Source organism: Bufo gargarizans, chromosome 9, assembly GCF_014858855.1.
Source record: "Bufo gargarizans isolate SCDJY-AF-19 chromosome 9, ASM1485885v1, whole genome shotgun sequence".
Classification (NCBI taxonomy): Eukaryota; Metazoa; Chordata; class Amphibia; order Anura; family Bufonidae; genus Bufo; species Bufo gargarizans.
Window position 1 is genome coordinate 192,868,306 of NC_058088.1, and position 25,982 is coordinate 192,894,287.

The following is a 25,982-nucleotide window of genomic DNA, read 5'->3' on the forward strand; positions in this document are numbered from 1 at the left end:
GCGAGGTCCTGGCTGTTCTCACCCCCTCACACTGCTGAATTAATTGGGGGGCCCTATAGATAAGAATGGTCCGGGGGGGTCAACAAAGGTCCCCTTCATGGTCTCTGGGACAAGTCTCCGTTGTACTGTTGGATTTTTTGGCACGCTTGTGCGTTGTTGTGCTGCTTGGTAGGAGAATATTATGGAGAGTCATGTCCGAATTTAAAGGGGAACTCCACTCTTACAATATTATAAGTCAAAAACTCCATAAAATTCCTAGAAACTTTGTAAATACTTTGTTTTACTTATTTTACTTCTCCATTCACATCTAAAGCTGACCATAGATTCTGATTTTTTTTTTTTTTTTTTTTTACCCAGTCCGAATTCCCTGCCAGCAAGCAGAGATGTACTCACTGTTGTCAAGCTCCCTGGCAGTGAATGGAAACATGACCAAGTCCTGCTCTGTGTTTGTTACAATTGTATCCAGTTTAAACAAGGGAGCTGCACAAATTAGGCTCCTTTCCTGATACATTGTAACAAACGATCAGGTAATGTTTGGAGCTCACAGAGGATTGTCTCCCCTGGATACAATTGGAACACAACCTCAGCTGTGGGAAGTGCTAGGTACCTACAGGTTTTCAGCCTGTGTGTATGAGTAAGACTGGTTCCATTCCCTGATGGCAAGCAGAGATTTTGAAAATGGTGAAGAATTTAGACATAAATTGTATTAGAAAGTTGTGGAACCTGAACTTTTATTTTTCAGCCATTCACTGTCAGCAAGTAGAGATTTCCTCATTGCTGTTCAGGATCTCTGCTTGGTGTCAGTGAATGAAAACATTCTGGGTTTTCATTCCCTGGATGGAATTGCTCCTGCTCAGGGTTTGCTGCAGTTGTATCCAGTCTAGATATTTACCAAACATTGCCTGTTTGTTACAGTGTATCAGCACAGAGGATTGTCTAGACTGGACACTTTTGAAACAGACCCTCAGCTGTGAAAAAGGATTAGGCCTAGGCCTATAAACTAGGATGTTTCCATTCACTGACTGCAGAGGTCTTGAAAATGGTAAAGATTTACAGTTGTTACATTGTAACGCAGGATGAGGCTGTGGTGTAACATGCGGCTCCCAGCTCCCCCCTCCGCTCTTATAATGGTGCTTGGCGCTAACTGGAGTTTATAGAAATCCCCTTTCTTTCCCGGATAAAAGTCCCCAGTGTTGGTGCCAGGATGTTTATCACAGACGGGCCCCTCATAATTGGCCCCTTGTTCTTAATAGGGCACACGGATTAGATGTGGCACGCTTGCTTGGAGCCGGGCAAGACCGAATGTGATACCCTTTATTATAGGAGGGCAGTGTCCGACAACAAATGGGTGAGGCTTGAGTCGTCATCTGCTGAGAAGCTATGGAAAAGTCAGGTGACAGTATGGCCACCCTCCAATGATAAGCCACCACTCTTCAATTATTAGATACCCAGGCAGATGCCTTTCAGGACTCTAGAAAAGCTTGGTGGCCACTTCTGAGCTTCAGAAGTATTTTTAACATATTGAAAATCAGTAATATTTAATGGGGGGCATATATATTTTTTAAAGTGTGCCGGTCAGTAGGATCAACTCTAGAAAACCAGGCATAGTGTCTGGTAGGGTTAATCCTGGTGATTAAAATGATACCAGTCTTGTGAAAATCGGTTGTGGCGTTCCCAAGAAACAAGACTTTGATTCTTTGTGCAAAAAGAGGGTTTCAGTGCCCTGAGGGGTGTGGTCAGTACAGAGTGGTCAGGCCACACCCCTTGGGGCACTGCAGCCATAATTTGCACAAAGAATAAAAGTCTCTTTTCTCGGGAATGCTACAACCGATTTTCTCAAAACAGGGATCATTTTAATCAGCAGGAACAACCATATCAGCCAGTATGCATGGTTTAATAGGGTTGATCCTGTCTTTTAAGAGACATATCCAGGTAGAATAGAATATCTATGGATAAAATCAGCCTCTGTATAAAAGTAGATGAAGGGGTAAAGTTATAAAAGATCCCCCAAATGTTTTTTATTGATATAAAATTGATGATCATGATCCTTTGTGAAAGCTCACCCTAGAGTGGGATGGGCTTATATCAGTATGGGAGGGGCTTACAACATGGTTTGGGAGTGAGAACTAATTCTGAAATATGTAAAATATCCCTGATTTAATTCACATATGCCATAGTTGGAGTTACTAGGAGGCCCTGTGGAGTTAGGGTGCATTCACACGACCATATTGCGGATCTGCAAAAAATACGGTTGACATCCGTGTGATGTCCGTGCTGCATCCGTTTTTTTTGCAGACCCATTGTAACAATGCCTATACATGTCCGCAAAATGGACAAGAATAGGACATGTTATTATGTCTTTTTTGCGAGGATGAGAATGGACATACAAAAAATGCGGATCGGATGAGGACTAAAAATAAGTCTGTGTGAATTAGGCAGGTATATCTGTACCAGGGAAAGCTGGGTGACAACCAAAAGAGTCACTATTGTAACAGTGGCAGAGGTTGTCACCCTGAACAGCAAACCTTCAAAGCAGAAGGCATGCACTATGCAGGTGTCTAGGAAAGATAGGGGAAAACTTAAGTGTCAGCTGTGATGGTGGCCATGTGGAGTGTCACCCAGCTTTCCCAGAAACGGATACAACTAATAAAGGGGTTGTATTTTCTAATAATTTGAGTGAAGATGGCGACTCGTGGATTTCATGCCATTGGGATATTTGGGGTTTTGGGAGAAGATTCTCGTGTTTCTACCAATGGAAAGATAAAGCGACGGCGATAAGAGACTTCCGTTTTTTCATGTATTTCATGTGGACTTTGCCCCCGCTGCTGGGCGCTGCACCTGTCTCCTGGGCCTTGACTGCCCCCCCTTCATGGAGTGTAAATGGGTCATAGATCAATGTGATTTGGAGCATGAGGGAGGAGATGGCGGTACATGGCTGCCAGTGGGCGGAAATATCTGTGTGATCATCCTGCAGCCTCCGTACAGAGTCCTGATGACTCCCAACATCTGCTCTGGTTACCAGCTTAGCGTGTCGGCCACATGGTGCACACAGACCGCAGGGCAGGAGATCAGCCCGACAGTACACTGGCATCAGCCTTCCCTGCCTCCTCAGCTGCTGCCATCACATTCAGTCATTTACTGTTTAGTTTACAGTCACCTTATTAAAAATATATGTTTTGGGGAATTATTATTTATTTATTTTCTTTCCCAATTATCTTAGTTTTTATCTTTTCATATTTTTTTAGGATCTTTGATATTTTATTTTGTATATTATTTTTCAGATTTTATTATTTTGTATTGCGGACAAGAATAGGACATGCTCTATTTTCTCGCGGAGCTGCGGACCGCAAGATTGGTGGCGCGCTCCGGAAATGAGGATGCGAAGAGCACATAGTTTGCTCTCCGCATCCATTCTGTCCCCATAGAGAATGAATGGGTCCGCACGCGTTCTGCACAATTGCGGAACGGAAGCGGACCACACTTACGGACGTGTGAATGGACCCTAACGCTGTATTCTATGCTATTTATCCTCTTCCAATGAGATATATATAATTTTTTATTTTTTCGCTTTTTTAATATTTATTTACTTTTTATATTTATTTTAGGTTCTTTTAAGTTCACATCCCAAGGTTTGGTCAGTGAAAAATCGGACACATATTTTTGCTAAAGGACCCGGGGCAGAAATCCGATAATCCGTGCAGCAGGTTTGCATTGGATCTGCAGAAGGATTAACCCTTCAGTCTCTCTGGATAATCTGTGGCTTTTCGTCACGGATTGCAGGGACCCCAATTACTTTCGTGGGGGCAGATTGAAACGCAAACTACAAATCTACCACGGCACATCCCCCATTCTTGTCATAGTTACTGGGGATATGTGGCATCGGCTGTAGGAGAGCTGAGTGACCACCCCGTCTGAGTGGGGGTGGGGGTGGGGGAGTCTATATGCCTTTCAGGGCCTGAGAGCGGCAATTTAGGCTGTCTTCCAACATCTGCAACATAGCCGTTAAGTTTCAGAATTGTTGCAAATTGGAAAAAAAAGTGTAAACTGTGAACTCGCCCTTAGGCCTATTGCACACGAACGTGGGACTACATTTGCGGATCCGCAATACACGGGCACCATTGTGTGTGCATTCCGCATCACGGATGCAGACCCATTCACTTCAATGGGTCCGCAAATCCGGAGATGCAGAATGGTGCGAAACGGAACCCTACGGGAGCCCTACGGAGTGCTTCCGTGGGGTTTCGTCCCGTACTTCCGTTCCGCAAAAAGATAGGACATGTTCTGTCTTTTTGCGGAACGGCCAGATCGCGGACCCATTAAAGTGAATGGATCCGTTGCAGCTCCCCCACGGACGGTGTTCGTGCATTGCGGGCCGCAGCACGACCACGGGGCACACGTTCATGTGCAGGAGGCCTTAGAACTACTGTTTTCTAGACCTGCCACAAGGGGGAGCGCTCTACATACAAATGTATACAGCTACCATTGAAGTCAATGCAGTGAGTGAGCACACCTGCCTGCCAATATCATCCCTCTGCTCTGCCGGGTGTCTGAGAGATGTTCCCTCTTGTTGGTCACTACAAACTATTTGTATTCAGGTGGAAGGAAAAAATTAAGTTCACTAATGTTACTGACAAGCTGGCAAAATGTCTAATATGGGGGAAGCACACCACCATTTTGTGTTCCCACTCTGTCTTTCCTTGGTTCTAATCAACCAATCAGAAGCCTTGTTTCATCTCTCCAGGGCTGGTGAGGAGATGTCAGCTGAGTTCTGATTGGTTGTCATTATAAGCTGAGTGCTGATTGGTTGCTATGGGCAACAAACCCTGTCTTTTTCTGAGGAGGCAGTTTTCATACAATATGACCGCCATATTTGTTCATCTTATTTTGCCAAAGAGGTGCATGCAAGTGCCTGTAGCTGAGTATATTACGCTGGGTTCAGACCTGAGCGTTCGGGATTTCGCGGTCTGTATGCGCGAATCTACGGGCGTCTGAAATATGCGGCTCCGGAACAAGTGAACGCCTATTGTCGCGCGTTCCCGCTAAGTCTATGTACGGGAACGCACGACAAGACGCCCCAAAGGAGCTCATGTACTTCTTGGGGCGTCGGGCGTTTTACAGCGCGATCGTACGCGCTGTAAAACGCCCAGGTGAGAACCATTCCCATAGGGAATCATTGGTTCTTGCCTGTTGAGCGTTTTACAGTGCGTAGGAACGCTCTGTAAAACGCTCAGGTCTGAACCCAACCTTAGGGTTTAGCACCATTTCATGAAGTAGATAACAGTGTCTTGTGTTCAGTGAGTTGCACCAATTATTAAGCAGGTGACATTTTGAGAAAAACATCAACCATCTTGTCTTTTGTGAGTTTTTTTCATAATGGTCCCAATTAAAAGGACACGTGGAGGGGATTTTGTAAATGTGCTCTAAAGTGGACCTTTAGGTGGGATTATATGGCGTTCCTGAGTGTATGGCGCAAAATATCCGCACGCAGGTAGCCATATGTCAGACAGCACCCAGTTATTCCATGATTTGGCTTTGCCTGCCGTGGAATATCCATCATGTGCGTTTCATACACCTTTCTATGACTGTCTGTCTGATGATACAGAATTTCAGATAATCTGCCACCTCTGGGGTCCGGATTGAAGGTATTTCTCTGTATCGCCTTTACCATGTCACGTCTCTTCCTTGCAGTGGGTCCTGGCGTTCGAAATCTTCATCCCTCTGGTCCTGTTCTTCATCTTGCTGGGACTGCGCCAGAAGAAGCCCACGATCCGCATGAAGGAAGGTAAGTCCTGTGACCATGAAGGGTTAAGCTCGGCCCTGCTTTTGCTATCTCTTTGGCAGGGAAATCGGGTCAGAGCTCCTGATGAGCAGCGAAGTAAAACCGCTTATCTGCCTCGGTTTTATCAATCAGTGGCTGGCACTTTTTTACCTCATTTTTTCTATTTATTGGCTTTTATTTTTATATATTTTTTACCTCCAATTTTTTAAATACTTATTTTTTTACAATTTGACCTTTTTTTATTTTTACCCCTTTTGACCTTTTTTCATTTTTTTTCATTTTTTACATTCATTCAAATTCAATTTTTTACCTCTATTTTTTTATTTTTTTTACCTTTTTTTTACCTTCATTTTTTATATTAATATTTTACTCTTTTTGATGTTTCTTTTTTATATTTACCTATATAATTTTTTTAAAGTCTATTTTTCACCTTTTTTTTTTTTTTTTTTTTATAATTTGCTATGAGCCAGGACATTTTTGTGTGATCAGTGGGGATTAGAACTTTATTGATTACGTCCTTCCCACAGTTTGTCTGACAGGGGATGCACATAAGTCACGGATCATTCTCCTTGGTGGGGGTGTTTCTCAGGGTTAATTATGTAATGGGCCATGGGGTATATATTGTATATGTACTGACAGCTGATACTGGGAGTCCTGGCCTTCACCAGCTCCAGTGATATTTCACCTCCTCTGTCATTAGTAGCAGAGAGGCCCCGCATCCCACCCTCCTCTGCTATATACTGTACTACCTACACACTGGTGGCCATTTTGTATTGAACCACACTGTCCCCTGTCCTTCCATGAGCACCAAGCTTTTTTGCTTTTTTTTTGGGGGGGGGGGGGGGGATCGTTGCTTGATATAATTTCACCATTGCATGAAAATCATGTGAATTTTGCATTGGTTTTCTGAAATTATTTTAATGGCTCAGGAGAATTTATGAACTACAATGCAGGAAAAGATGGCACCCCCTCAGCTAGCGCCTCCTTGATTACCAACCATACTTTAAATGGGGTCTCCACTTTGGATAGTCCCCTAGAGATCACCTGTAATTTGTGGGAAGACCTGGCAGTAGGTGTTCAGTTTCCCTGCAGTGTCCCCGGAATGAGGTATTACAGTGTCCATTCACATCAATGGGTTGTCTGTGTAAAACAGGACAGGGCGTGTCCTCCAGAATGAATGACGCTCCAAGAGATGGGGATCCTGAACCGAGCCGAGCCCCTCCTAGTGTCCCCACAATCATTGATTAACACCAGCTATCTGTCTTAAACCCCCTTTGTTTACGTCAGTAAAAAGGCGTATTGGTGGTCACTAAGGGGTTAAGGGCAATCTCTTATGTGAATATCTTATAGGGTGGAGTTGCCCTTTAATCCACAGAGATGGTTCCTGATAGATAAGACTTGGCCCTGTCTTGCCATAAGTCAGGTAGGAACACGTCATGAACGCGGCAGCTGCCACGGTCGGGTGTTTTCCCCGGTCACTGATTACACTGCTCCTATATTACGGTGTAATTACATCGCGTCACTAATGGTGACTGGTTCTCCTTGTGACCCGGACATCGCCCTGCTGTATCAGCGTTATTGCTGCAGTGTCGGTGTAGATAGGTGTCCGCCTAGCCTTTCTGCTGCCTGATGCGAAAACTGAAACGGCGCCCCCCTTCCCTTCCAAATGCCAATTTCTTAACCTAACCTTTTTGCCACAATGAAAGCGCTCATTGCCCATGGCCCTTCCGCTGCCCCCCCCCCCCCCCCCTACCGGGTGCTGCCTGAGGCGATTGCCTCACCTGGCCTCATTGGTGGTGCGCCCCCGAGTGTAGATTATCCACACTACAGGGTCAGCCAAGAGAGCTTTACCATAGTAGAGTCTGATAAAAAATAGTCCGCTGTATGAACAGGACTAGGAAAGACGAGTTTTCTGCCTTCACTGACAGCAAGCAGAAGTCTTGAGAATGGTGGACAATTAGAGATTAAAACCTTATTGGAACGGGCAGAGCTAGGGTCTGACGGATGCGCTCACTGATTGAGGGGAGTGGCGAAATGCGTTGCTCCTTTTGTATTGGGGCCACAGATGGGCAGGTAGGGGCCCCTTCTTGCGTGTAGTCTTTATCTGTGGTTGGACATTTACATTGACGAATGTTTATTTATTTGCCTTTTTTTTCCCCTTTTTCCATGCGTTTGTTATATTTTCGTTCTTCCACATCACTGTCTGACTCCACATCGCATGCCGCAGTCTGTAAGTTGTCCGGTGGTATTTTGGGGGTCACCTTCATGTCGTAGAGATGCTTTGATTTACAGCCTTTCACCTCCACGTTAGTGCCACCTTTGTGTTCTCTGTGTTACAGCCTACCTTGGGTTCCGCGCGTTTCGGCTTTCAATATGGCACACCATTAGCTTTTAAGATGTGCCTTCCTAAAAAAGATGGCCATACTCATACAGGCCTCTGAACCCCCCCCCCCCCCCCCCCCAAAAAAAAAAAACCCAGCAGATAAAATACTCAGTTTTGGCCTTGGTTTTCAAAATAATCATAATGCGAAAAGTACATGAGAGACACAAGGGTGACGGCTGCCGTGGAGGTGGGAATGGCGCCTTCTCCTGTAGTAATCACTCTCTGCTCCTGACAGGCGGGGTATTGCTTCTGCTGCAGTATCATGGAGTACTCTGACTTCAGTGCCTCACCTATCACTGTCCTCACATGCACATTATTACTAGTAGTATATAGTGTGAGGGGGTGACCTCTGGTAGTGCCATACAGCTCCCTCTGCTGCATAGGCAACATCTAGCAGTGCTCCCTCTGCAGCGCAGGCAGCGTCTAGCAGTGCTCCCTCTGCAGCGGAGGCAGCGTCTAGCAGTGCTCCCTCTGCAGCGGAGGCAGCGTCTAGCAGTGCTCCCTCTGCAGCGGAGGCAGCGTCTAGCAGTGCTCCCTCTGCAGCGGAGGCAGCGTCTAGCAGTGCTCCCTCTGCAGCGCAGGCAGCGTCTAGCAGTGCTCCCTCTGCAGCGCAGGCAGCGTCTAGCAGTGCTCCCTCTGCAGCGCAGGCAGCGTCTAGCAGTGCTCCCTCTGCAGCGCAGGCAGCGTCTAGCAGAGCTCCCTCTGCAGCGCAGGCAGCGTGTAGCAGTGCTCCCTCTGCAGCGCAGACAGCGTCTAGCAGTGCTCCCTCTGCAGCGCAGGCAGCGTCTAGCAGTGCTCCCTCTGCAGCGCAGGCAGCGTCTAGCAGTGCTCCCTCTGCAGCGCAGGCAGCGTCTAGCAGTGCTCCCTCTGCAGCGCAGGCAGCGTCTAGCAGTGCTCCCTCTGCAGCGCAGGCAGCGTCTAGCAGTGCTCCCTCTGCAGCGCAGGCAGCGTCTAGCAGTGCTCCCTCTGCAGCGCAGGCAGCGTCTAGCAGAGCTCCCTCTGCAGCGCAGGCAGCGTCTAGCAGTGCTCCCTCTGCAGCGCCTAGCAGTGCTCCCTCTGCTGCGCAGGCAGCGTCTAGCAGTGCTCCCTCTGCTGCGCAGGCAGCGTCTAGCAGTGCTCCCTCTGCTGCGCAGGCAGCGTCTAGCAGTGCTCCCTCTGCTGCGCAGGCAGCGTCTAGCAGTGCTCCCTCTGCTGCGCAGGCAGCGTCTAGCAGTGCTCCCTCTGCTGCGCAGGCAGCGTCTAGCAGTGCTCCCTCTGCTGCGCAGGCAGCGTCTAGCAGTGCTCCCTCTGCTGCGCAGGCAGCGTCTAGCAGTGCTCCCTCTGCTGCGCAGGCAGCGTCTAGCAGTGCTCCCTCTGCTGCGCAGGCAGCGTCTAGCAGTGCTCCCTCTGCTGCGCAGGCAGCGTCTAGCAGTGCTCCCTCTGCTGCGCAGGCAGCGTCTAGCAGTGCTCCCTCTGCAGCGCAGGCAGCGTCTAGCAGTGCTCCCTCTGCTGCGCAGGCAGCGTCTAGCAGTGCTCCCTCTGCAGCGCAGGCAGCGTCTAGCAGTGCTCCCTCTGCAGCGCAGGCAGCGTCTAGCAGTGCTCCCTCTGCAGCGCAGGCAGCGTCTAGCAGTGCTCCCTCTGCTGCGCAGGCAGCGTCTAGCAGTGCTCCCTCTGCTGCGCAGGCAGCGTGTACTCCTCCTTCTGTGCAGGCAGTGTATAGCAATGCCGTTCCTATTGGATTTACTCTGCTAACCGATTAACCCCTCTACTGCTGGTAACCTGGTTTTGGGTGCTCTTTATGGGTGGGAGGTGTTGCATTGTAATTGTCTCTGTATTTTCCTCTTATTCCTGCTCTAATACGATTAGTGTCCAGTTCCCGCTCCTCGCTGTGCCTCCGTAATCCGGCAGGTGTCCAGTGTGTGTCCAGTGCTGCGGTCTCCAGTGACCGTCTCTTTCCATGTCTCGCTCTCACCCCTGTGTCCTGTCTCTCTCAGCGTTCTACACTGCGGCACCTCTTACCTCCGCCGGGATCCTGCCGGTCATGCAGTCTCTGTGTCCCGATGGCCAGAGAGATGAGTATGGGTTCCTGCAGTACACAAACTCCACGTGAGTAGTGACAGCCCGGCGACGTCACCTTCCTGCCAGCAGCCATTTTATTTACTGGAATTGTTCCTGTTTTCAGATTGAGCAATTTCCAAAAAATACTTCTCCCCTCTACGGTGACGTCCATTCTTCAGGACCTAAATGACTATTTACTGACTATACAGATGATTGCTGCATACATACAAGGGCTTAGATACATCAGAGGCTCCATAGACAGGAGCACACAGGATAGGATGAGATACACAGCTCAGCAGACAGTATCACACAGGATAGGATTAGATACACAGCCCAGCAGACAGTATCACACAGGATAGGATTAGATACACAGCTCAGCAGACAGTATCACACAGGATAGGATTAGATACACAGCTCAGCAGACAGTATCACACAGGATAGGATTAGATACACAGCTCAGCAGGCAGTATCACACAGGATAGGATTAGATACACAGCTCAGCAGACAGTATCACACAGGATAGGATTAGATACATAGCTCAGCAGACAGTATCACACAGGATAGGATTAGATACACCGCTCAGCAGACTGTATCACACAGGATAGAATTAGATACACAGCTCAGCAGACAGTATCACACAGGATAGGATTAGATACACAGCTCAGCAGGCAGTATCACACAGGATAGGATTAGATACACAGCTCAGCAGACAGTATCACACAGTATAGGATTAGATACACAGCTCAGCAGAAAGTATCACACAGGATAGGATTAGATACACAGCTCAGCAGACAGTATCACACAGGATAGGATTAGATACACAGCTCAGCAGACAGTATCACACAGGATAGGATTAGATACACAGCTCAGCGGGTAGTATCACACAGGATAGGATTAGATACACGGCTCAGCAGACAGTATCACACAGTATAGGATTAGATACACAGCTCAGCAGACAGTATCACACAGGATAGGATTAGATACACAGCTCAGCAGACAGTATCACACATGATGGTATTAAATACAAAGCTCAGCAGGCAGTATCACACATGATAGGATTAGATACACTCCTCAGCAGACAGTATCACACAGGATAGGATTAGATACACAGCTCAGCAGACAGTATCACACAGTATAGGATTAGATACACAGCTCAGCAGACAGTATCACACAGTATAGGATTAGATACACAGCTCAGCAGACAGTATCACACAGGATAGGATTAGATACACAGCTCAGCAGACAGTATCACACAGTATAGGATTAGATACACAGCTCAGCAGACAGTATCACACAGGATAGGATTAGATACACAGCTCAGCAGGCAGTATCACACAGGATAGGATTAGATACAGCAAATCAGCAGACAGTATCACACAAGATAGGATTAGATACACAGCTCAGCAGACAGTATCACACAGGATAGGATTAGATACACAGCTCAGCAGACAGTATCACACAGGATAGGATTAGATACACAGCTCAGCAGACAGTATCACACAGGATAGGATTAGATACACAGCTCAGCAGACAGTATCACACAGGATAGGATTAGATACACAGCTCAGCAGACAGTATCACACAGGATAGGATTAGATACACAGCTCAGCAGACAGTATCACACAGGATAGGATTAGATACACAGCTCAGCAGAAAGTATCACACAGGATAGGATTAGATACACAGCTCAGCAGAAAGTATCACACAGGATAGGATTAGATACACAGCTCAGCAGAAAGTATCACACAGGATAGGATTAGATACACAGCTCAGCAGACAGTATCACACAGGATAGTATTAGATACACAGCTCAGCAGACAGTATCACACATGGTAGGATTAGATACAGCATCTAGCAGATAGTCATGATGGGCAGAGATGCTGCAGCCCTACAGACAGTATAACACACAGGGATGAATGCAGCAGCTCTGTAGACAGTATCATGCATGATGGGCTTAGATACAGCAGATTAGTAGAAAGTATAACCCATGATCAGATTAGATACGTTGGCTCAGTAGGCAGAATCACATATATACTGTGATTGCACCCATGACCGTTTACAGTTGCCCCAGTTGATTGCAGGACTAAATAAATTGATCCCCTTTGTAATACAGTAAATCGGCTGCTCTAGACAAAGACTTTGGGGTCTCGTTGTACTGCATGAAAATGAGCCTCAATATACCCAACCTCTAAGGTGTCTGATGTGTCCCCATGTTGTGCCGCTCTGCAGGGTCACCCAGCTCCTGGACCGGCTCACAGAAGTGGTGGAGAGCAGCAACCTGTTTGATACAGACAGGCCGGGGTTGGAGGAAGAGCTGGAGTCTCTGAAGAATCACCTGGAGTCATTGGGCAGTGACCGAGGCTCCCTGGAGAACCATTTCCACCGCCAGTCAGGTACAGGCTTGGTAGAGTCCTGTGGGCCTCTAGCGTTACCCCCGCAGTCCTGTGGGCCTCTAGCGTTACCCCCGCAGTCCTGTGGGCCTCTAGCGTTACCCCCGCAGTCCTGTGGGCCTCTAGCGTTACCCCCGCAGTCCTGTGGGCCTCTAGCGTTACCCCCGCAGTCCTGTGGGCCTCTAGCGTTACCCCCGCAGTCCTGTGGGCCTCTAGCGTTACCCCCGCAGTCCTGTGGGCCTCTAGCGTTACCCCCGCAGTCCTGTGGGCCTCTAGCGTTACCCCCGCAGTCCTGTGGGCCTCTAGCGTTACCCCCGCAGTCCTGTGGGCCTCTAGCGTTACCCCCGCAGTCCTGTGGGCCTCTAGCGTTACCCCCGCAGTCCTGTGGGCCTCTAGCGTTGCTCCCGATCGTTTAAAAATAAAAATCCTGCACAGTACAAATGCCGTGACTGCCAGAACCATTATGTATGACCTCTGCTTTCTCTGCTGCAGGCTTTACTTTGGATTCAGTAGTAAAAAACAAGACGGATTTCCGTGAATTCCTCCAGTCCAATCTCTCCCTGCCCAGTAACGTTGTTGATTTACTGGCCGGCTCCAGTATAAATCTGCAAGCGGTAAGTGGACATAATTACTTGTATTATATAGTCTATCTTGTGTTAGACAAGATTAGCTCACTTCTTACCTGAAATCCTCTGTGCTGCCGAGGACCCTGCTCCTTCCACTATGTAACTCTGTGACTGGGGTGCCCTGTTCTTATTTCTGTGTTAGGCAGGGATCTCCCGATCCTCCCCACGGCCCTCCATCTGTCATGGTGTCATATTGAGCCCTGACCAATACCTCTGTCTCCTCAGGTTTACAACTTGCTCTTCAGCCCTTCTCACCTGTCGACTGAGGATTTGTCAGCTAAGAGCCCCTGGGATGCAGCCACATCAGCAGGAGGGCAGATCTTCAATCTCCATGTGAGTGTCTTCTGCTGCCGCTCAAGGAAAGAGACTAGGAAGGGATCCCCCCAAGATGGTAGGACTTGGGTCATTTGTACATGTAAATGCTATTGAGGTCCCTATAGGCAGCTGTCTTGGGGCTCTTATTGAGGTTGTCATCTCACTTCCACTACATTAGTGCTTGCATCCTATGGCTCTCCAGCTGTCGTGGAACTACAACTCCCAGCATGCTGTGAAAGCCTGCCACAGCTTGTAGGCTCCAGGTCGTAGACCACTGCCTTACATAGAAGGCTACTGTAACTCCAAGCTGAGCAGGAAAGCCCACCGGGCTGGGCCCTGGTCTCCTCTCTTACTATGGGCCCCAAAAGGACCGTAATCCCAGGAGCAAACTAAAACAAGTGGTATTCTTTAGGAATTATATTGTAGTATTATGTGGGTTCTATATGGTAGTATTACCTTGGCACTATATGTTGGTATTATGTGGGCATTACATGGAAGTATTATCTTGGAGTTATATGGCGGTATTATGTGGGCTCCATACGGTAGTATTTTCTTGGCACTATATGTTATATTGTGGGCATTACATGGAAGTATTATCTTGGAGTTATATTGTGCTAAAATGTGAGATTTATGTGGCATGTTTATCTTGGCACTATATGGAGGTATTATCGGGGCTTGCATGGCAGTATTATTTTGGTACTATATAATGCTATTATGTGAGCTCTATATGGAAGTATTATTTTGATGCTATATGGGGGTGTAATGTGAGATTTATATGGCAGTATTATCTTAGCATTATATGATTGTGTTATGTGGACTCTATCATGGCAGTATTATCTTGCCACTATATGGAGGTATTATCGGGGCTTGCATGGCAGTATTATCTTGCCACTATACGGCATTATGTGGGCTAAAATTCTGAGAAATAACTGTTCAAAATAGGAAGCAGTGACTTCCCTATTATTTTTTCTAGAAAACTGTCCATATGCGCATTGTAACTCCAGATGTCGTCATATTTTTCTAGGGGAACGTTCTAGGCAAATGGAAATCATTCCAGGAGGGGTTGATTCACAAGGCCCTCCGAGACCCTCTGAAATCCGAACACAGGGTGGCGCTCCTCAGGCTCCTGACCCTTGCACTCGGCCTTGCCATCCACGATGTGTCGTCTGAAAGCTACGACCCTCAGGCCGCGGTGAAGGAGATAGAGGTAGACCTGACGTCCTGCCCGCGCTGCGGAACATGTACGGTATGAACTTTCTCTCTGTTTCTTACTGAGGTGTCTTTTCAGGAAATTCTCTTCACTCCAAAAGAACTGGAGTTCCTGACTTGTGAAGGGAGTTTGGATCAGCTCGGGAGTATCCTTGGAGTATCTGAAGCCAAGCGACCCCTGCTCGCCTCCTATAAGAACATTGTATGTGATGGCAGTGAGCCTGCACGGATGGAGCGTTTCCAAGAACTGGCCGGGGAGCTGAGGGAGCAGGTGGACATACACAAGACGGTCAGCCGTGTAAGTGCCCTCAATTACCACCACCACTTCTGAGGCCACGTTCATGCTGCAAGTGCATGGTGCGTTAGGAAAATCTCCCTGTGTATACGTCCATAAGCCCCGTCCACCTGATTAAGGTCATGCGAGAGTACTTTTGGCCTGTTCCTTACGGAGGTAGCCAGTAAAAAAAAAGTATACCATGCGCTAGGAAATCCTGTTCAATCCTGCTTCATGAATAGCATGCTAGATCTTCAGTGAAGACTGACTTGGGCAGAGCAGTAGGGATGTCATTCTTGCACTGTAGACGCTGTCATTGTCAATGTTGTGCAACCTTCATTTCAGCTTCGCCTGGATGAGGTAAATGCCAATGAAACACAGCACCGACTGCGCTCGCTCCTGGAGGATCTGCTGCAAGTGGAGAAAATCCTGAAAGACGTGGATATACTCTCTGCCCTGGCCAAGCTGTTACCCAAAGGCGCCTGTGCCAGCAAAAGCAACCCAACGTCGGTTAATGCCACTAACTGGAACTTCAACACCACCAGTAATGCCAACTCCACCGGAGAAGAGGAAGAGGGCAGAGTCCATGGGAGCAAGGCAGATGAAGAAAACCCCCGCAGCCAATTTTCGGCCTTTGTTCAGCTCTGGGCTGGCCTGCAGCCCATCCTCTGCGGCATCAACCGGTCAGTACCAAATAAATAGCGCGGGCATGAAACTGTACCGAGCCCTGCATGCTCCATCCGTAACGTCCTCACCGCTGGTGCCCATGCAAAACATTGCAGACAGTGCATGTTGGCATCTACCTACTCCAGTTGGCATGCTTTCCTGGCACAGAACAGATGGTAATATAAAGCCTAGTTGCATCTATCAGAAGGCTTTAGGGAATTGTTTAACCCCTTAGTGACCATCAATATGCCTATTTACGGCAGTCTAGTCTAAGTGCTGCACGGGCTCCTACTCTAACGGGTACGACTGACAGAAGCGCAGATATGGGCTTTTTTTTTATATCAATAGTGACGTGGCATCTAAGGGGTTATGGAGGGAGTCCATGAGCACCCCACAAATGAGATTGCAGGGTGCCAGTGTCAGCCTGAGACCTAATGAAGGCCCTTGGCTTGCGTGTTTCTCATCAGGCTGCACCTCTCTCGCACACCAGCTCGGGTCGAGAAGACGCCCCCCCCCCCCCCCAGTGATCAACTGCATCAGAGTAGCTGTGGCACCTGAACTTCTCAACCGTTGTGCAGTGGATGGAACTGGTTGAGTAAAACCCCTTTAATCCATATCCTAGTATGTTCTAATAGGGTTGGCAGTGATGAATCTACATTTAAAGGGCTATTCCTATTTGATATCACTAGGATACACCATGACTTTTTAGTTTTATCGTACCTCGGAGACCCCCGCTGATGCTGAGAAAGTTGCTGCATCCCCTTCGCTGTATCTCCCCGCACCGTGGAGTGCTGGCTGCCCGCTGTACAAGGAACTGCTGCTCGGCCCTATCCAAACGAATGGGGCCACACTGCAGATCCCCGTTCAGCCAGGACCGCTGCTGTGCTGGGAAAACTTATAAGGGGACACCGCGCTCAGCTAGCACCGCTGCCCCTCTGTTAGGACCTGTGGGGGGGTCCTAGAGGTTGGTACCCCCATCAATAATGAAGTGTGGGCATATCCTAGCTGTATGCCATCGCTTTACTTGACGGGGATACCCCTTGAAAGTGGATCTTCGGTTTAACCTATAAAAGGTCCTGTGAGGATGTCCATGAGGATAGGACAGAATTTTACTTCCTGGCTGCCATTGGATCCATAGGAGAAGAGCGGAGGAGATAGCAGGGCCATTTATAGGGGGCGTGGGTGACTCTGTGACTACATCATGGCTGGTGTAACAAAGCATCTATTTGTCTGTAATAACGGGAGGAAGGTCAGGAGTAGAACTGTCTGATAACGGAGGATAACCTAATACAATAAATAGCCTCTGCGAAGCTAGGCTTGAATGATCATCCTGCCAGGGTTGCAGATCCGTGAATGGGTTTATCCGACAGTTCCCTCGGCCTATTGGGAGGTAGGCTTGATCATTGCTGGGATTCTTCTCCTAGATCCCCATGGCCTCTAAACGGGCTGCCTCTATAGTATGTGCACGATGTTCCTTCCATATCACACGACTCTTACCTGTTGTCCCTTCACCCCCTAAGCTTCCGTTTTTGGCTTTTGTCTCTCAGAACCATTGAGCCAGAAGCCCTGAAACAAGGGAATATGAGCTCCCTGGGCTTTACCAGCAAAGAGCAGAGGAACCTGGGGCTTCTTGTGCACCTCATGACCACCAACCCCAAAATCCTTTACTCTCCTGTAGGAACGGAGGTTGACAAAGTCATCCTGAAGGTACGCGTTCAGTATATGTCTTGCTTTTAAAGAGTGAATACCTTTTTACATGAGGAGGGGTTCAGGTGGAAACTGCTTATTTGAGTTGGCTATAGGTTTATGTGGGCGACAGAATTACCCTGTGGCCCCTGTGTACTCCACCCTCCAAGGCCAACACTGCAGATCATGGGGTAGGGGCAAGCACAGTGGGGTTCAAACTTTTTTGGTTTCGGAGCAAACAGAAATAGAAGATTAGAATAGAAGTATAGAAGTAGCACAGTGCCCGCAGAAAGTGATGCCCAGCAGATGCTTAGAAAATGCCACACAGTGCCCATATCACTAGTGCCACACAGTGCCCATATACAGGGGCAGATTTAGCATTCCTGGGGCTCCAAACAAATGTGTAAGGGCCACAGTATCTTAAAACCTGAATAAAACGCTTCCGTTTTATTTAATCCATCCGGATGCCTCCGTTTCGTCCGGATCCGGTTGTATTAAATAGAAACTGAACAAAATCATTATAATGGGTGCCGGGTCCGGCATCATTGACTTGCATTGATTTTCATTCCAGATCCGGTTTGTTAATTTTTCGCAGACCGGGCACAAAATCACAACTTGCAGCGGTTTTGTATCCGGTCAAAAAACGAAACAAACCGGAACAGAATGCATCCTGATCTGATTTCTCTTCTGTCCCCATTTACAATGAATGGGGACAAAACCCAAGCGTTTTGCCCCGGTTTTGAGATCATCTGCAAGACCACAAAACGCATATGTGGAAGTAGTCTAAGCTCCTCCTCATTACCCGGCTAAGTTTTACCCTATTGCACAGCTAAGCGCCACAACCCTCCGTTCGCTAAGTCCCACGCTCAGCTTAAAGGGGTTCTCCGGGAATTTGGAAAATGAAAATACTTAAATATTACTTTATTGTAAATATATTCCCATATACCTTTTCATTATTTATAACGGCTCATTTTGTTTAGGGAGCAATCAATAGGAGAAACAAAATGGGCGCCATCCTATTAATACACACAAAACCTGTCCTGTTCCTACAGGAGGACATGTTGCTTCCGAGCACTGAGGTTAAGAGCTGCCTCGTCCTTCTCTCCTACTTGTCTGGGGTTATGATCCTGAATACAGATTATAAGAACTTTAACTGAATCTCTGTAGGAACGGAGTCCATGAGGAGACATAAAGTACAGAGAGGACAGACTGTGGGAATGGAGACTGCATACAAGCGCTGCTACACATTATCCACATCACCCGCACCCTCCTCTCTGTACTTAATGCCTCCTCCTGAACTCAGTTTCTACAGAGATTTAGCTGAAGATCATATTAAACTGTATTCAGGATCATAGGAGATGATGAGGCAGCTCTTTAGCTCACTGCTCTGAAGTAACCTGTCCTGCTGTGTGATTAGGACAGGTTTTGTGTGTACTAATAGGATGGCAGCCATTTTATTTTTCCTAATGATTGCTCCATAGACAAACCGAGCCATTATAACTAATGAAAGCTATTTAGGAATATATTTATAATAAAGTATTTTCATTTTCCTAGTTCCCGGAGAACCCCTTTAAGATGGTGAATGGACTGGATCCATGTTCCGTCCGTGTTTCCGTTCTTTGCCCTCCATATGTATAGCAACACTGCTTGGCTGAAAATTTGTTTCCAGTGCATTTCCTACCAGTGTTCGGTGCAAATCATCACAAACAAAACACGGGTGCCATCCATGTTGTTTCTGTGGTTTCTACTGACTCGTAGACTATAAATACAACCATGAAATACTGGCCAAGGGGGAAAAAAAACTGAAAAAAACTAACGCACAAAAATTGCAAATAATGCAGTCTTCACGCCTTGCGTTTTTGCAGCTGTCCACATTATTTGCAATTTTTTTTTATATATATATTTTATGGTTGCATTATATATTTTCATGGCGACCGTGTTCCTCTTTATGGACACATTTTTCTGTGTAGTTTACAAGGGGATAAATGGAATCTGTGGGTGTAGTCGGAGGGGGTGGTTCTACATCTCTTCAGTGAGATTTCTGTAAAGTCTGTGACGTGATTTATGATGAGATAAGCTGTGATTAAGCCCTTTGAACTCTGGACGCCTGAGCCTCTTCATGGAGGTACGTCACATTTTGAACTTTGAATCCATTGTTTTTCGTGTTTCTGTATGGACGCCGGACATTGCTCTATTGATTTGGGATTTACTTCCCTGCCCCCAGCAAAGTGTTTTTGCGTGCATACTGCTAATCAGTGGCCGGAGGATTCTGCTTATGGAAATGGCGCAGTGCCCCAGTAGTGCCCAGTACCTGTCCTCACTTCTATAATGTGCCTGGATGTTTAGACCTTTTCAGACGGGTCACATAAGGGATTGGAGCACTTAACACCCGTCTGGACCTGTTTGGTCACGATGCTATTCATTTGTACACACCTAGCAACCTACCTACATAATTAGTAATATTAATAGCTCTAATGAGGCTGGTAGGATCTGTATGTGTCTGCTATTCAGCTACACGGTATATACCTCTGTATGCATATCGCCCTCTAGTGGCAGAAAACAAGATTACTATAAATCTCTGTGGAGTACTTGAGCTTGTTAAAAAATAAAAGTAAAATCTTTTTGGGTATGTGCACTGTTTATTGGAACCCCCAAAGTTTCACACATAAAAAAAACAAAAACAAATTTGGTCGTCATTTCCAAAATTCGTTGCCATTTATGTGACTTCTGTTTTTGTCATAGGCCAATGAGACGTTTGCATTTGTGGGCAACGTGACGCAATACGCCAAGATGTGGATGAACATCTCGGCAGAGATCCGCAGTCTGCTGGAGGACGGGATGCTGCAGCAACGTATCCAGCGGCTGCAAGAGGTGAGCGACAATACGTCTCTGTACCAGTGATGTAGAAGCGGAGCCAGATCGGGCACCCCTTACTCGCTCAGTTTGGTGGGATATCCTCCACTGTCGCCATCACGTTTATTTGCAGGACCTCCGGCACCCGCCTCCTGTCTCTTTAACCCCCGCACTGTCGGGTTTCATTTCTCGCAGGTTACCAGCTATCTGCAGAAACTTCCAGAGTTTCAGAACGGCTCAGACAGCGAATTGCTGCGCGCGGTGCTCAGCTCTAACTTCACCGCGCTCAACGCCAGCACCCTGCTGCAGCAGCTGGACACCATTGACAACGCAGCGTGCGGCTGGACGCGCTTTATGTCTAAGGTGGGACAGAGGTCGCAATGTGGCTTTGTGTTTTTACTGCAGGTTATGTCAAATGATTATTAGCTTTTGTTCTTTTGCCAAATAGGTCAGCGTAGACATATTCAAGGGGTTCCCCAATGAGGACAGCATTGTGAATTACACCCTGAACCAGGCCTATCAGGACAACGTGACGGTGTTCGCAAGTAAGTCTGTGCAACATATACAGTGACGGAGGATATCCTGGTGTCGGCCCCATGATGTCCCTCTTGTCTATTTTTCCCATTTGTGGTGCTTTAACAATTACAAGTGGACCCTGGTGTCTCTGGTAATGTAAGAGGAAGGGGAACATGCAGAGACACACAGACATGCAAGGCTAACTGCGTGATGATATTACCATTACGATAGAGCAATCTCATATAATTACGTATCAGGCGCATGACGTCACTAGCTGTTGGATTGTGTCATGACGTTCTAGATATCTAGTGAACGTGAAACTCCATGACATTCATTGTTGAGTATCTTTATATATACTTTGCTTTATTGTTTTGCTGTGATTTTAAGCTTTTTTTTTAATTCTGCTGGTTGCCCTTGGAAACAGACAGCAGTATGGCTCAAACCCGCTGTCAGACTGCGGGAAATCGTGCAAAACTTAAGAACTCCTCACACCACTAAAATGCGTACAAGATAAGTAAAGGATTTAGAAAGTAAGGGCTCATTCACGCTACTGTACGGTCGCCGTGCCCGTGTTGCGGTCCGCAATGCATGAGCATCGGCCGTGTGAATCCTGTATTGCGTTGCGAACCCCTTGACTTGAATGGATCCATGATCCGCAAAATACATAGGACATGTCCTATCTTTTGCCGTGCGGAAACACAAACCCGAACGCCCATAGAAGCTCTTACGAGTGTTTCCTTGGGCTTCCGTTTCGTGCCTCCGCTCCACTAAAGATAGGACGTGTCTTTTGGGGTATCTATTGAAGGCAATGGGTCCGCGTCCGCAGCACTGAGTTCACAAGGCCGGTGCCCGTGTATTGCGGACCATACGGTCGTGTGAATGAGCCCTACATAGTTTTAATACTATGGAGCAGTGGCATACTTGCAATGGAAGCAAACCATGCAACTGCTACAGAGCCCGGCGCTGGTCTGATGTGAAGACGACTGCAGTCACCACTAGGGGGAGTTAAGTGCAAAGAGATGGACTGAAATGAAAGCTGTAGTTATCTCTTTGCACTGAGCTCCCCCTAGTGGTGGCTGCAGGTAGCCAGCTTCGTAATAGATGGGAAGCAGGAGATTTATCTATATATTTATGGCAGTTATCTGGTGTGAATACTTTGAGAAATTATAGTGGTCAGACCCATATTTATAAAGCACCTGTTCAACTTCACTGACCTAAAGGTCAGATGTGAGGGTGGATGAGGGTGACTTTATTTTTTTTTTATTAAAATTTTGTCTTCTTAATAAAAAAAAAACATCATATCTGGGGTGTTTGCATTCTGCATTGCTTAGGAGTACTGTAATTGGAAAACTGGGTGGGGAAGGGGGCCCACATTAAGTTTTACTATGGGGCCCTATGAGATTTGTGTGCGCCCCTGCTGTGCAGTGTTGGAAAACTGCTGTTTAAAAGTGTTAATTACCTGTAAATTTTAAATCTGAGCGATTCCGTGAAGATGCTGTATTATTTTATAGGTGTCATCTTCCAAACCAAACCTGATGGTTCTCTCCCTCCGCACGTCATGTACAAGATCAGACAGAATTCCAGTTTTACAGAAAAGACCAATGAAATCCGCCGGGCGTACTGGAGGCCCGGACCCAACACTGGAGGCCGCTTCTACTTCCTTTACGGCTTTGTCTGGATACAAGGTCATTATAGTCTTCTATTGTCTTTCTTTCGTGCAGAATATTAACATGATAATGAACTTTATTTTTTCTGTTCCTCACCATTAAGATCCCTGTGAAAACAGTCATGTACCGAAAACCTGTCTCATGTCCAGCTGACACGTCTACATGTTCATACGGCTTAAAGTACACGTTGGTAAAATCCAACCTGTATTTGCCACAGAATCTGGGGAAGATCCAAGGCTGACTTTTTGGGATTTCTGCTGCAGATTTGCAGTTTGTCATGCCACGGGTCTGACCACGGATTAGCCCTGTTCAGTGGTGAATGCGCGCCCTAATCTTCATTTTAGCAATAAAAGGGAGGTTCTGCTTCGTCGCAAGTCCACAATGGAAATGGTCTCAATGGTATAAATATTCTTCTTTAATGGAAACAACGCTTTTCGGGGAGTAAAACTTCCCCTTCATCAGGTTTCATAGTATTACCATAGTATATATAATCTTTATTTTACCATATAAATATACCCTTAGAGAAAGGCCACATGTGGAGTCACTGATGTGGCAAAGATGTGAACGAAAAACCACAGCGGTCACATTTTAAAGTTGATTATTAAGTAGCCGCCTGATTTTGACAGAACACATCTGTTTCACCAGCAAAACCATACAGCAGATTGCAGGGGTGGACTGGCCATAGACCTTAGGGCAGGGCTGGACAACCTGCGGCTCTCCAGCTGTTGTAAAACTACAACTCCCACCATGCCCTGCTGTAGGCTGATAGCTGTAGGCAGACTGGGCATGCTGGGAGTTGTAGTTTTGCAACAGCTGGAGAGCCGCAGGTTGGCCATACCTGCCTTAGAGGGACAGTTCCCAGTGCGGCGATGCTCTTTGGGCCGCTGGCCGGGTACATAATGACCTGATGCTCTCAGCATTAATTAATAGTAAGAGCATCAGGCATATATGTACCTGACCAGCGGGCCGCAGGGTCTTCCTGAACTCACTGCATCACCATCCTTGGAAAGCTGTTACAGCTGAATACTGTGGTGAAATCGGAAGTATTTTATGCTCCACTGTGGTATTCGGTTCTGCTGGGGCGGTATTTTTTACTGCATTACAGTATTACAGACTCCGCTGACTTCTGATGTCTCTGCCTACTTGTGTTTCCCCACCTTCTGTCAATTTAGCCTCGCATACAATATGGGGACACTCTCTCTACGTTTTTTTTTTTTTCCAGGGCCTCTTTAAGTTCCCAGTCTGCCTAAGGGTCCATTCACACGTCCGTTGTATCTTTCCTGATCTGTTCCGTTTTTTGCGGAACAGATCTGGACCAGATCTGGACCCATTCATTTCAATGGGTCCTGAAAAAAAACGGACAGCACAATGTCAGATTTTTTTTCAGGACCCATTGAAAATGAATGGGTCCAGATCTGGTCCAGATCTGTTCAGCAAAAAACGGAACAGATCAGGAAACAAACAACGGACGTGTGAATGGACCCTAAGGCCTCTTTCACACGGGCGTTGCGGAAAAATGTGCGGGTGCGTTGCGGAAACACCCGCGATTTTTCCGCGCGAGTGCAAAACATTGTAATGCGTTTTGCACTCGCGTGAGAAAAATCGCGCATGTTTGGTACCCAAACCCGAACTTCTTCACAGAAGTTCGGGCTTGGGATTGATGTTCTGAAGATTCTATTATTTTCCCTTATAACATGGTTATAAGGGAAAATAATAGCATTCTGAATACAGAATGCTTAGTATAATAGTGCTGGAAGGGTTAAAAAAAAAAAAAAACGTTAACTCACCTTATCCCCATGATCGTGTAGTTCCCGGTCGGTCTCTTCTTTAGCTGTGGGCTTGGGCTGAATGACCTTTGGTGATGTCAGATCACATGCTCCAATCACATGGTCCATCACCATGGTGATGGAGCATGTGATCTGACATCACCAAAGGTCCTTTAGCCACAGCTAAAGAAGAGACCGACCGGGAACTAGGCGATCATGGGGATAAGGTGAGTTAACTTTTTTTTATTTTTTAACCCTCCCAGCACCATTATACTAAGCATTCTGTAGTCAGAATGCTATTATTTTCCCTTATAACCATGTTATAAGGGAAAATAATACAGTGAATAGACTGTCACCTAGAACCCATGCGTGAAAATCGCACCGCATCCGCACTTGCTTGCGGATGCTTGCGATTTTCACGCAACCCCATTCATTTCTATGGGGCCTGCGTTACGTGAAAAACGCAGAATATAGAACATGCTGCGATTTTCACGCAACGCATAAGTGATGCGTGAAAATCACCGCTCATGTGAACAGCCCCATAGAAATGAATGGGTCAGGATTCAGTGCGGGTGCAATGCGTTCAACTCACGCATCGCACCCGCACGGAAATCTCGCCCGTGTGAAAGGGGCCTTAGGCAGATTGCAATGATGGCGTTGTGCAACTGCCACAAAATTGTGTGGCTGCCTAAAGGGCCCCTGTCAGCAGATCTGTCCCTATGACACTGGCTGACCTGTTACATGTGCGCTTGGCAGCTGAAAGCATCTGTGTTGGTCCCATGACTATATGTTTTAATATATGCAAATGAGCCTCTAGGAGCAACGGGGGCGTTACCGTTACACCTAGAGACTCTGCTCTCTCTGCAGCTGCTGTGTCCTCTGCACCAGAGGTGATGACATTTTAACTGCCTGGCCCTGTCAATCTAAGTGCAGAGGGCTCAGCAGTTGCCTAGAGAGCTGAGCCTCTAGGTGTAATGCAGGGGCGTAACTAGAAGTGACTGGGCCCCACAGCAAATATTTGTAAGGGCCCCCTCAGCGCGCTTCGCATCTCCCTCCTCCTGTGTAAACCCCACTCCTTTGGCACAGTGTAGCGGTATACTGTATATTGTGTGGCACAGTGTAGAGGTATACTGTATATTGTGGGGCACAGTGTAGAGGTATACTGTATATTGTGGGGCACAGTGTAGAGGTATACTGTATATTGTGGGGCACAGTGTAGCGGTATACTGTATATTGTGGGGCACAGTGTAGAGGTATACTGTATATTGTGGGGCACAGTGTAGAGGTATACTGTATATTGTGGGGCACAGTGTAGAGGTATACTGTATATTGTGGGGCACAGTGTAGAGGTATACTGTATATTGTGGGGCACAGTGTAGCGGTATACTGTATATTGTGTGGGGCACAGTGTAGCGGTATACTGTATATTGTGTGGGGCACAGTGTAGCGGTATACTGTATATTGTGTGGGGCACAGTGTAGAGGTATACTGTATATTGTGGGGCACAGTGTAGAGGTATACTGTATATTGTGGGGCACAGTGTAGAGGTATACTGTATATTGTGTGGGGCACAGTGTAGAGGTATACTGTATATTGTGTGGGGCACAGTGTAGAGGTATACTGTATATAGTGTGGCACAGTGTAGAGGTATACTGTATATTGTGGGGCACAGTGTAGAGGTATACTGTATATTGTGTGGCACAGTGTAGAGATATACTGTATATTGTGAGGCACAGTGTAGAGGTATACTGTATATTGTGGGGCACAGTGTAGAGGTATACTGTATATTGTGGGGCACAGTGTAGAGGTATACTG

General features: G+C 47.0%; 1 protein-coding gene across 2 annotated transcripts in view; it reads left to right on the forward strand.

Moving 5' to 3' along the window:
- The window catches only part of ABCA2 (ATP binding cassette subfamily A member 2), a 77,260-nt gene that overhangs the window by 22,870 nt on the left and 28,408 nt on the right, over nt 1–25,982 (forward strand). For both annotated transcript variants that reach the window (XM_044306658.1, XM_044306657.1), the window contains exons 2-15: nt 5,689–5,782; nt 8,007–8,009; nt 10,136–10,247; nt 12,429–12,592; nt 13,082–13,203; nt 13,441–13,548; nt 14,555–14,737; nt 14,819–15,037; nt 15,359–15,696; nt 17,227–17,386; nt 20,108–20,236; nt 20,414–20,581; nt 20,667–20,763; nt 22,246–22,419. In XM_044306658.1, coding sequence (XP_044162593.1) covers nt 5,689–5,782; nt 8,007–8,009; nt 10,136–10,247; nt 12,429–12,592; nt 13,082–13,203; nt 13,441–13,548; nt 14,555–14,737; nt 14,819–15,037; nt 15,359–15,696; nt 17,227–17,386; nt 20,108–20,236; nt 20,414–20,581; nt 20,667–20,763; nt 22,246–22,419 — 2,071 coding nt within the window. The remainder of the gene's footprint in view (nt 1–5,688; nt 5,783–8,006; nt 8,010–10,135; nt 10,248–12,428; nt 12,593–13,081; nt 13,204–13,440; nt 13,549–14,554; nt 14,738–14,818; nt 15,038–15,358; nt 15,697–17,226; nt 17,387–20,107; nt 20,237–20,413; nt 20,582–20,666; nt 20,764–22,245; nt 22,420–25,982) is intronic.